The sequence below is a fragment of the Anguilla rostrata genome, chromosome 4 (genome assembly GCF_018555375.3).
Source record: "Anguilla rostrata isolate EN2019 chromosome 4, ASM1855537v3, whole genome shotgun sequence".
NCBI classification, from domain to species: domain Eukaryota; kingdom Metazoa; phylum Chordata; class Actinopteri; order Anguilliformes; family Anguillidae; genus Anguilla; species Anguilla rostrata.
In genome coordinates this window covers 65,374,486-65,386,490 of record NC_057936.1, presented here as the reverse complement: position 1 = coordinate 65,386,490, position 12,005 = coordinate 65,374,486, and the positions used below count along the sequence as shown (strand labels likewise).

The following is a 12,005-nucleotide window of genomic DNA, read 5'->3' as shown; positions in this document are numbered from 1 at the left end:
TTTATTTGGCTGGTTTAGGGTGGGGGTTTTTCCAGGTTTTAACCGTGGCCTTCAGAAATAAGGTTCTGTTTCTAACCAAAACCAAAATCCGGGAACAAAAAATTTTCCTTTTTAAAGCTTTTACAAATTTATTGAACCCAAAAAAAACCTTACAAAATTTAAAAAAAATTATTCAGCCCCCCAAATTTTGGCAAATCTCAGTTTTTTTTAAAATTAGAAAAAATTTTTTTCAGGTTTTACAATTTTGGTTTTTTCAGCATAAAAACAAAAAATAAAGATTTTTTTCAAGTGCCAAAACAAATGATAAACCTGCCCCAAATTTCCCCAAAAAAAAAAAAAAGAAAACTTTGATAATTTCTTTTGTTTATTTTTATAAGCTGTTATGCCCACTGATAGGAGAAAAAAAAAATGTTTCTTAAACAAAGGAGAAAAAAAAATGAAAAAACTTTAAATTAAAAAAACCAAAGGGTTTGCGATCCAGCTGCAAAAGACTGAGCGGAAAAAAACACAAATGAACGATGACTTAATCCTGTTGTTACCTGCTATAGCGCCCCCTCGCTGTGACGCTAGAAACTGCAGCTCGCTTTGCGTCAAGAATTTCAGGTGACGCATTTTAGAACGCAACTACGCGTGAAACCGACTTTGCGTAGCTCGAAGCGAGCTCCATTCGCGTACTGACATAGGTTATGTTTCCAACATCATTCTGACTAATCTATTTGGCTGGTTTATGTGAGGTACAGGTTATTACCTGATAGCCTTCAGAAATAAGGTTCTGTTTCTAACCAGATGCAAAATCCAGACAACAATCCTTAAAGCATTAGCAAATTTTATTGAATCCAAAAAAACCTTACATAATAAAAAAATTATCAGCACCCCAATCGACCGTCATACAGTTCTTTTCAATTAGAATAATGTTTTTCAGGTGTACAATGTGGTGTTTTCAGCATATAAACTAAAAATAAAAGATTCATTCAAGTGCCAACACAAAGATGATCACATGACCCTATTTCCCAAAAAAAAAAAAGAATACATGATATGATTTCTGTGTTTATGATATAAGCTGTTATGACTCACTGTATAGGAGAAAATAAATGATCTTAAACAAAGGAGAAATAAAAATGAGAAATACATAAATTAAAAACCTAAGCTAAAAACCTAAGTTTGATAAATGAAAACACCTGAACTATGATAGTGTATGCATAATAACTGATTAGAGCTCAGTGGTCACTCTGATTGCTCTTGAAGTAAGAAGGATTTCACCCTAAGTCTCTAAGTTTCTACGCCATCATTTATATCTTGCTATCTTGGCTGTTTTGCAGGTTACAGACTTACGTTATTACCCTCAAACTTCATTTTTTACATTTTATTCACTTTGAGGGTCATTGTGTCAGAGACGCTGTAGAAGGACAGAGTTCCTGCCCTGTGATCCAGGTACACTCCTATTCTGGAGGAGCGGGGAACAGGGATTTCAGTGCTCTGAGCATTGTGCCATACATAGTAACTGGATGGAGAGCAGCACAAACATCATGACTTGTTATTACATCCAAGTGTGCAGTCTTCCTGCTGACCTCTTAATGTGAGACTGCTATATCAACATCTTTGTCCCAGCTCTTGGGGCCCACAGTAAAATCTCTTTGGATGATCAGGATATGCCTGGATACCGGGATATCTCTCACACGGGTCACCATGTCACATCTGTGTGTGTGTGTGTGCGTGTTGTCATTGTGTGTATGTGTGTGTGTGTGCATTGTCAAAGTGTGTGTATGTGTGAGAGAGAGAGAGAGAGAGAGAGAGAGAGATCAATTTCACAATTAATCACTCTTCTTCTTTTGTCTTACTGCAACTTTGACTGCTTTCTGTTCTCATTGTTTGATCTCATGTAGAGATGTTAAAATCATGTCCATCTCCTCAAAGTCACACAGCCGTTTAACTGTTTTTGCTGTGTATTTATCAAGGCTGCACACTTTCTGCAGGCATTTGGTGATTTTAAAACCACCTGGATTGCTTTTTCAGAGTACCTGTCCCACTACATCAGCTTACCCACTTATTTTAGATATCAGTGAACCAGCCCAACACTGACCACTGCAAAACATCTCCCTGTATCTCTGTGACCTGATTCTCTAGAGTGGGAGTGGCCCAAAAAAAACCTACTGAACATGAGTCATACACTCACTCAGATATGTCGGTGGCTCAGGAGAAGTCCCAGAAGCACCCGTGGATGTTTCAATTTCTCATCTACTGATACATTTATCCCCGTATCCACCAGAGGACAGCAGTGAGCTGCATGCTAGGAAAACCCTTTGCTGTAGCGGTATAAACTTACAATCTGTTTTTGATGCGGTTATAAAAATAATTTTTTTTTTTTTTTTAATGTCAGAGGACTGATTGAAGCACACTGCCAGACACACAGACATACACACACAAATGCACAAAATAATGCATGTTTAAAAGTCATGATTAATAAGGACAATTTAATTCAAGGGGAGATATAGCTCAGGAAGTAAGACCGATCGTCCGGCAGTCGGAGGGTTGCCGGTTCAAACCCCGCCCTGGGCATGTCGAAATGTCCTTGAGCAAGACACCTAACCCCTAACCTCTAACTGCTCTGGCGAATGAGAGGCATCAATTGTAAAGCACTATATAAATGCTGTCCATTTACCATTAATTTTTTCATTTTTTTTCAGCCACCCATTGATCTATTTTTTACACAATGTAAAAAAATATTTCAAAATATTTTATAAAACATTTTCATAGAATCACAGTGACAGAAATGTTTTTTGAACTCCAGTCAGTTACAAAAAAAAAAACATAAATATAACCTACCCAGAGGTCCTACCCGAGGCTGCTCTTCCAGGCTTATTGGAGCCTGCTGCCCCCCTCCTGAGAAACATCCAGAAGCCCCCTCCCCACTGCCCTGTCCCAAAGCCCTGCTGGAGGCCCCCTCCCCACTGCCCTGTCCCAAAGCCCTGCTGGAGGCCCCCTCCCCACTGCCCTGTCCCAAAGCCCTGCTGGATGTCCCCTCCCCACTGCCCTGCCCCAAAGCCCTGCTGGTGTTCCCCTCCCCACTGCCCTGCCCCAAAGCCCTGCTGGTGTTCCCCTCCCCACTGCCCTGTCCCAAAGCCCTGCTGGGCCCCTCCCCACTGCCCTGCCCCAAAGCCCTGCTGGTGTTCCCCTCCCCACTGCCCTGCCCCAAAGCCCTGCTGGTGTTCCCCTCCCCACTGCCCTGCCCCAAAGCCCTGCTGGTGGCTGAAACTACTTAATAAGGCGTAATATATCTAAACAATAAGCTAGAAACCCCACATTTTGCATACAAAGCTAAGCATGAGGACACACAGTGTGCAAAAAGACAATAAAATATTCAGTCATTTAAATCATTTAAAGAAAAATGCATTGTTTAGGTCATGTACTTAAACAATTAGCACAGAGTAGAGGTGTGAAATTGAGCACACGGTGAGCGCCTTTACTGACGCCCTCATCAGACCCTCAGGTTTCTCCTTTTGTGTTTTTTAAAAAACTCTTTACTCCATCTCACTGCAGCGTTTTTCTCTGATTACAGCTGATTTCTCCCTCTCTCTCATCCCAGATCACACAGTTTTATCCATGAGGATTTGTCAAAAGAAATGTTAAACCCAGGATAGAGGGGCTGAGTGAATGTGGTCTGGACTCTGCGCCGGAGGGTCATTGTGTCAGAGACGCTGTAGAAGGACAGAGTTCCTGCCCTGTGATCCAGATACACTCCTACTCTGGAGGAGGGGGGACCAGGGATTTCAGTTTCCTCAGCATTGTGCATGAAAAAGTAACCGCCGTAAGAGCGGCGCAAACTCCAGGACTTGTTATTAAATCCCAGACCACAGTCATAACCCCGCCCTTTCCTGCTGATCTCTTTATATGACACGGCTATATAAACCCCATCCCCACTCCACTCAGCCTCCCAGTAACAGCGTCCAGACAGACCCTCTCTGCACAGCACTTGGGACCAGCATTCAAATCTCTCTGGATGATCAGGATATGGCTGCCTCTTTTTCACACAGGTCACCTTTCTGTTCCCCTCAGACAGACGGAGGCATTGATGTGCTGTATCGGGGTCCAGAGTGAGTTGACAGGAATCTGATGGAGGAGAAGGTAAAGATTTAATATGAGAACAGGTCCATTTGTAATTAATCAATTTCTTCATACATACTGAACATGATTTTAAGTTGTTTTTTTATATTTATATTTTATATAGGACGGAGTGTGGCACAGTGGGTAAGGAACTGCGCTTGTAACCGAAAGGTCGCAGGTTCGATTCCTGGGTAGGACACTGCCGTTGTACCCTTGAACAAGGTACTTAACCTGCATTGCTTCAGTATATATCCAGCTGTATAAATGGATACAATGTAAAATGCTTTGTAAAAGTTGTGTAAGTCGCTCTGGATAAGAGCGTCTGCTAAATGCCCGTAATGCCCGCTCTTATCCAGAGCAACTTACACAAATTTTAACATAGCATTTACATTGCACCTATTTATACAGCTGGATATATACTGGAGCAATGCAGGTTAAGTACCAGGGAATCGACCCTGTGACCTTTTAGGTTACAAGACCAGCGCCTTAATATTTCTGGTAAAGAAAATTCAGTTGCATATAGCCACAACAGACATGGCAATATCTGCCAAAATATTTATTGAACGCTCCCACCTTTCATTAGAGACAAAGATGGTAATTCTGTGTATAACCTGACATATGTCACAGCCAGGATTCAAATCTGAGTCCTTATTGCTGTTAGGCGACAGTTCTACCTGCCCACTGCAACACTGTGCCATGGACTTCTGATAAGCCATGAGTCATTTTCTGGTACCATTTAGTGCACTCCTAGTTTCGCCTTCTATTTCACATTCAGTGGTAGTTTGTACTTGGCAGGATTGTTTGTTTGTTTGCTGAACAGGTTACCCTACAGGGTTGGAGTCCTGATCTATGTGGTCACTTCTGGCACTACGATCTTTACTTCACTCTAGTGTGTTTCTTTTGCACCTCTGCACCTTGAACTGATGCACTTGTTGTACGTCGCTCTGGATAAGAGCGTCTGCTAAATGCCTGTAATGTAATGTAATGTAATGTAAAATACACTTCAAGTAGGAAAAACACACAGCTCTATTCGCTCAAATGAATAACTTAAAGGATATTCATATACTCCTATACATACACTTAAAATGAAATGTAGAAAACTGTAATAGATGAAAATAACTATCTATCAAAACAAAAAGAACAATACAATTAAACACAGCAACAGGGCTCTGTAGAGCGAACACTCACACTTTAAGAACTCCTCCCTGGTTTGGGGCTCGGCAGCATGGATTTCTACCACTGCAGGGACAGAGAGATAAAATGATGGAAATAAACATGCACACAGAAGGGGAGTAACAGAGAAAAACTTGAAGACATCAATGCTTGACAATAATATTTGTGTCTCGAGTGGCATGGGCCTCTGCTTGATGGGAGCTGGAAGTGACAGGGTAACGAGGGGACTGGGGAGTGTGTGTGGAATGTGTAGGTTGGGCATTGCTGTGCTGAAAGAGCTGAGAGCTGTAGGGGATTATAATTAGTAGAGGAAGGATGGGTATAAGGACGAGAAAATGGGCTCATTCTGAGGAGAGAAGGTTCCTCGTGTTGTGAACGTGATTTCGGTGATTTTTTTCTGTTGTGGCTGGGTGCGTGTTGCTTTTGTGCGCATGTCTTTTCTTTTAAATTTAATTTCTTTGTTAGTGTGAATGGTGTGTGTTTGCTATGAGTGGCTGTTTAGGCCATAAATCATACTTCCTCTCTCCATTATGGATCTTTGCTTTATTACGATCCTGTGGGCACTGGCGCCCATACCACCACTAGGGGGCGCGAGAGAATTGGTTAAATGATCAGTTCCTGATTGGCTTACACAGATATTGTTTTTTCACCGACAGGGCCCACACCCCCTTAGTACAGCTCAAGTCCAAATTAACCGGGAGCATCTAAATCAGCTAGTTTTACTAATACAGCTCCTTTAAATAACACTTTAAATTCAACTTGCTTTGTTAATACAATAGCAAGGTGTATGGCGCTAGGGACATATGAAACATTGACTGACTTCTAAGAGGCCGACAGTGGCTATATCCTAACCAAAGCCAGCTACCGGTCTAATTACTGGTAAGCCAGCAATGGTAAGCGAGGCCAGTGGTGGTCATAAGTGGCTTGTCAAATTAAAATATTTGCATGTCAGTTTATGCCATTAAATACAACTAAAACCTGCACTTCTAATTGATCAATTGCAGTGGATTTTAAATATTCTGAGTATATACAGCATACATTTCAGTTATTTTCACTCCACTGTATCTGACCATTGCTATTGCATGTAATAAAAACATGAAAGGATTTTGCTCCTTTAAGTTTTTAACAACCTGATTCAGGAGTTATGACCAGTTCCACCTTGCAGAAGTCCTCCAGTTGCTCTTTTAGTTCAGAGAAAGATTTCCTCACAGCCTCAAAAGAGATGTGTGGACTGACAGTGATGCTGGGAAAGTGTCCAGGTCCAGGAGGGGCACAGAGAGACTGACAGCTCTGCAGACAGACAGACAGACAGACAGACAGAACAAACTCGTCTCAATACTGATTCCTGTGCAGATTCCAGGAGCAGAGCTTTATAAATGAGGAAAACGCCTCACCTTGTGTGTACAATGTACATACTGCAGACTGTCAGAGAGCCAGTGATGTTACCTGGAGAAAATGGATGTGATCCTCTGTGTGTGAAAGCTGCTCCAGCTCAGCATCTCTCCTCCTCAGCTCAGCAATCTCCTGCTCCAGTTGCTCCAGGAGTCCTTCAGCCCGACTCACCTCAGCCTTCTCCTGATCACTGATCAGATCTTTCACCTCAGAGCGCCTTCTTTCTATGAAGCGGATCAGCTCAGTAAAGATCCTCTCACTGTCCTCCACTGCTGCCTGTGCAGAGCGCTGTTAGGAGACACAGAGAGAGGAGGGCTGTACATTTTAACTAGGCCTTTCACTCAGCTCTTACTGGGACCCCAGACAGCCTGTTCCCCACAGTGTGGCCCAATGGGATTGAGCCCCACAGGGCTGGAAAGTGGCCCAATGCTAGGCTCCTCACTGGCTGACTGGAGGAGAGCCCTGACTGAGCCCTGAAATGGCTCTTCCAGCAGCCAGCTGTTGTCTTCTCCTCTGCTCAGTACCCACCTTGAGTGACTGCACAGCCTGTCTCAGATCCTGCAGCTCCTTCTCTCTCTCCTGGATTCTCTGCTGGAATTTACGCTGTGTCGCCCCCAGCTGTGTCTGTGTGATGACAGATTTTTTTTCAATATCACACTACAATATAGAACTTTTCAATACATAATATTCCTTATTATATTAAATTATATAACATGTTTGATGTACAGCAGGTCAGCATGTTGAAGTGAACTGGTCTTATAGGTAAAGCTTCTAAACTGTGTGAGTGAAAAAATAAATTCATTCAGACAGCTGTTTTTGATGCACAATTAGAATTGCTGACACCATGTGGATTTAACAAAATAATGAGTTGGAGTAATAAGGGTAGTCGTTCGTTCATTCTTTTTATATGCATATTATTCATTGTTTATTGTTTATAAAGGACTATTTATTGTATTTTTTACTATTTATTATTGTGAAAAGACTGAAGAAAAACATTTGCTTTTTATTTAAACAGTTTCTTTTATTCGTTGACAAATTTGCGTGTTTTTAATGTTTAAAAGTGAAATAAACCAGCTTGATTTAACCAGAAATACCTGTGTGCTGTCTTATTATTCTGACACATTATCCAGACAAATCCGTACAGCCCAATACATTTTGTGTCGGTAATTCAAATCAAATCTCACATTAAAAACAGCTGTCTTAATGAATTTATTGATTTTAAATACTGAAAAATACATTCTTATGAATCTGTTGCATTATACTATACTAGTTATGTTTACATGATCTATATCAGCATTGTACCCATGCCAATGTATTTTGTAATTGCCAGAAAGTTTATTGAAAAAAAGAATCTTTTTTTTTTTTGTTGAATCATTGTATTGACCAGCCAAATCCGATTTGACTAAGAAAGATCAGGTATAGCCCTAGAAGACTGGAAATCACTTTATTGTTCATGAAACTTTATAGTTAGTTTAAATTTAACGAAGTGTAAGTACCTGACCATTTTCATAATGAATATTTTTTGTTATATACACTACATGCATTTAGCAAAATTATCTTGCCTAAAGCAACTTACACAACTGTTTACATAGCATTTACCTTGCATACATTTATACAGCTGGATATATACTGAAGCAATGTAGGTTAAGTACTTTGCTCAAGGGTACAACGGCAGTGTCCTACCCAGGAATTGAACCTGTAATCTTTAGGTTACAAGACCAGCTTTTTACACATTATGCTAAACTGCCACACATATGCACTACATGACCAAAAGTAGGTGGACACCTGAAATCGAACAATCATCCAAATATAATGGGCATTAATATGGTGCTCTAACAACCTCCACTCTACTGGGAAGGCTTTATACTAAATGTTGGAGCATTACTGCAGGGATTTGCTTCCATTCTGCCAGAAGAGCATTAGAGAGGTCGGGCACTGATTGGGTGATTACACCTAGCTCGCAGCTGGCATTCCAACTGATCCCAGAGGTGTTGGATGTGGTTGAGATCAGGGCTCAGGCCAGTCAATTTCTATACGAACCTTGCTGTGTGCCCGGGGGTACTGTCGTGCTGAAACAGGAAAGGGCCTTCCCCAAACTGTTGGGGAAGGACAGAATCGTCTATAATGTGATTGTATGCCGTAACATTAAGATTTCCTTTCACTGGAACTAAGGGGTCTAGCCCAAACCACAAAAAACAGCCCCAGACCAAGGGGTGTCCAGATACTTTTGGTCATATAATGTGTATTATATAGTGTAAATTGTGATTCCTAGAATCTTTGTAAAAATCATAGCAATCCCACCGTTCCCAATTTACCCAGTCCCTCTCCTATTATATCCAGTATCAGAGCTGCCAGTGAAGAGTTCCACTCCTTACCTGTTTCTCAGTCCTCTCTGCGGCAGCTGAGACTGTATCATGCCCGCTGTGTTCATCCATCGTACACAGATGACAGATACCCTGCTGATCAGTACGACAGTAAACCTCCAGCAGTTTGTCATGATGAGAGCAGATCTTCTCCTGCAGGTTTCCAGAGGCATCGATCAGCTTGTGTCTCTTTCCTGGGTGGAGTTCATCATGAAGTTTCAGGCGACTTTCACAGTAAGAGGACAGACATGCCACACAGGAGTTCACAGTTTTGCGTTTTCTCCCAGTGCAGGAATTACACACCATGTCCCCAGGTCCAGTATAACAGCGAGAAGCTTGGAGTGCTGTCTTCTTCATTTTATCCATCACTTCAGCCAGCATGGTGTTTTTTCTCAAAACAGGCCTCGGGGTGAAGATCTCTCTGCACTGGGGACAGCTGTAGACACCAGTATGATCATCCTGATCCCAATAGCCCTTAATACAGCCCATGCAGAAATTGTGTCCACAGGCAATCGTCACTGGTTCTTTCAGTTGATCCAGACAGATTGTACAGTTCAACTGGTCCTGATCCAGACAACTTGCAGCTTGTGCCATGTTGCTGCTTCAAGAGACAGTGATTAGTTTTAGTTCAAAATATTGTTTAGTTCACCTGAATCTATCTGAGAAAGAGCAGGAGATATGTATTGGTTCCGAGGAGACCTGCCTAGATACTGGCCTTTGTTATTTTACTGCTTGCACTGACAGAGACTGAGTTGAGTTGAGTTTTTCTGAAACTGTGTGACAGAGAGAGTGGGAATGACTTCCTTGTTCAGCCCACAGCTGCAGGAGGTGTGGTGTTGAAACTGAGGCCAGGCTGAGCAGAACAGGGAGTGTAGAGAAAAAGCTGTCATCTGTCAGGTCATACCTGTTTCTGACAGGAGGTTTGGAGATGGAGTCAAGCCACAGTACAAAGAGAGCGGGAACTGTACCAACACAGCCTGCTGGGACACACCATCAGCGAGGCTACCTGGGCTCATCAGGTGTTTTGGGTCTTTCAACATCAGACACCCTCGTCCAGGTGACCCCACCTGGGTTTATTAAAGCCCTGGCTTATGTCCTAGTAGCGCTCAAACTCCACGGCTTACTCACGCCAATCCACAGCCATCTATAGGACCTTTCTGCTGCCTCAGTGGTTCCCTTGATGGCTTTGTACTTGTTCGCCCCCCCATCACTCCGGGCCAGATCTGCGCCAAGTCCGGACCGGCAGTGCTGACTCTGGTCCAGAATCGACACAGGTCTGGCCCGGAGTCGCTGGCTATCTGGGGTGTAGGCTTTACTGAGGGACCGCCCTATAAACCCCCTAAAACGCACCTTTATTGGTTCACACCGGGCTTTCCACCCCCAACTGCGGCACTGGGTCCTTGTATCTGGCTTGTATCTTCCTTACTTTGGGCTCCTCCATATGGTCTTCCCTGGGAACAGCATCTTTAACAGGTCTTTCACGTGACCAGCTGCTTAGCTGATTCAGACAGAAGGGTGGTGTTAGGTCTAAGGGTGGTCATGCTGATTGATTTGAGGAATCTCAGCTTCCCTCAACTACCGGTCTCGTGCTGACACTAAGATCCTTGTTTATGTTCTCTTCTGGGACTGAGGCTGCTCTCCTTCCTTGACAAATATGATGGGTTGCTTTGCTAGTTGGAGGCATTTGGTGTTACTGATGACAATGGAGATGGTATCAGCTATTTCCTGCAGCACCTAGTCATGGTTCCACCGGTAGCATCCTTCTCCCAGGTCTTTGGGGCATTCCTCTTCCTGGGCACCAACACATGACCCCTGTACCCCTCCTCTGCAACCTTTACCAGCATGTGGATGAGGCAAATAATATGACAGAGATGGTTTTTTGCCGGTTATGATGCCTTTTTAAAGCCTGTGCCTCTCTGTTGTTGTCCCTGTACTGATGACTCACAAAAGGAAGCAGTTGTAGTGGTCAGTGATGAGGCCTCTGATCCTGCCTGGGTCATAGTACTGCTTAAGATCTTTGTGCACCAGCTTGTGAGATATCAACCTGTAGGCCCTGATGAGATAAAGCCAAAGAACCACCAAGTCCCCCTTGCCTCCCTGAGCCTCCCTAATAAGTTGGGTGACCACCTTCCACCCCAAATATGCCTCATGCATTCCAGCATGTTTGGGACCTTACCCTTCTGCACTGAGGTGTCATTGTACCTGTTTCTCAGGAGGTACTCAGTTAGCAATGAGGCAACAGCGCTCAAGAATATATTTTTGCTCCACACGGAGCAGTGAGATGGTTATAAACTGCTCAATAACTTGTAAGTCTGGCCCAGCCTTTACTGTGTGTCCTTTAGTTTTTAATTCATAAAGACAATGTCAATGATTTGAACAGTAACATTACTGAAAATATAAATATAACAATTCATTAAATGTAAAATATAATTCTATTCCACTATAAATCTTAACTATTTATACTGTCTTTGTAATAAAAAAAAATCAGTTTACAGTCTGGAAGTTCTGTGATTCAGTCATGTGACTCCTGGGTGTGTCTTTATATCAGATTCTGGAGTGCACACCTTTGCATAAATGCAAAACCACCCTTCAGCGTCAATCAGTGAAGAGGAACCACTGCTTCTGGTATGTTTATTTTCCCTCTACCGACACTGAACACATTTCTGAACTTGAGCATAGGTTTAAAGACGTTTATCAGAGATACAGAGTGAACACAACAAGCCTGTCTATCTATCTATCTATCTATCTATATGTATATATATATATATATATATATATATATATGCATATATGTAAATGTATATATTTATAATACAATACATATATATATACATATATATGTATATATATATACACACACACATATATATGCACTTGTTTAATTTGCATTCTATTTTCTTTGCAAAAAAAGGTTGGTTTTGCACCCTGAATAAATGTGGTGGCGTTGGGCTGTGGTTACCTGTGGAATGTAGTTTC

At 42.3% G+C, this 12,005-nt stretch overlaps 1 protein-coding gene across 1 annotated transcript; it reads right to left on the bottom strand.

The window, feature by feature from the left end:
* Positions 1 to 3,217: 3,217 nt before the first annotated feature.
* On the bottom strand, positions 3,218 to 9,767 carry LOC135254010 (tripartite motif-containing protein 16-like protein). The gene is made up of 7 exons (XM_064333937.1): positions 9,042 to 9,767; positions 7,195 to 7,290; positions 6,721 to 6,954; positions 6,424 to 6,564; positions 5,658 to 5,671; positions 5,290 to 5,354; positions 3,218 to 4,107 (listed from the first exon to the last, which is right to left on the bottom strand). The coding sequence occupies exons 1-7, from the start codon at positions 9,621 to 9,623 to the stop codon at positions 3,575 to 3,577; spliced, it is 1,665 nt and encodes a 554-aa protein (XP_064190007.1). The 5' UTR covers positions 9,624 to 9,767; the 3' UTR covers positions 3,218 to 3,574.
* Positions 9,768 to 12,005: the final 2,238 nt, after the last annotated feature.

Bases quoted from the DNA above. Each gene is read 5' to 3' on its own strand.
- LOC135254010 (XM_064333937.1), bottom strand. From the start codon at position 9,623: ATGGCACAAGCTGCAAGTTGTCTGGATCAGGACCAGTTGAACTGTACA. The intron at 6,955-7,194 runs GTGGGTACTGAG...GTCTCCTAACAG, and splicing joins AGGCTGTGCAGTCACTCAAG to CGCTCTGCACAGGCAGCAGT. The intron at 4,108-5,289 runs GTGAGTGTTCGC...CTCCTCCATCAG, and splicing joins CAGGGAGGAGTTCTTAAAGT to ATTCCTGTCAACTCACTCTG.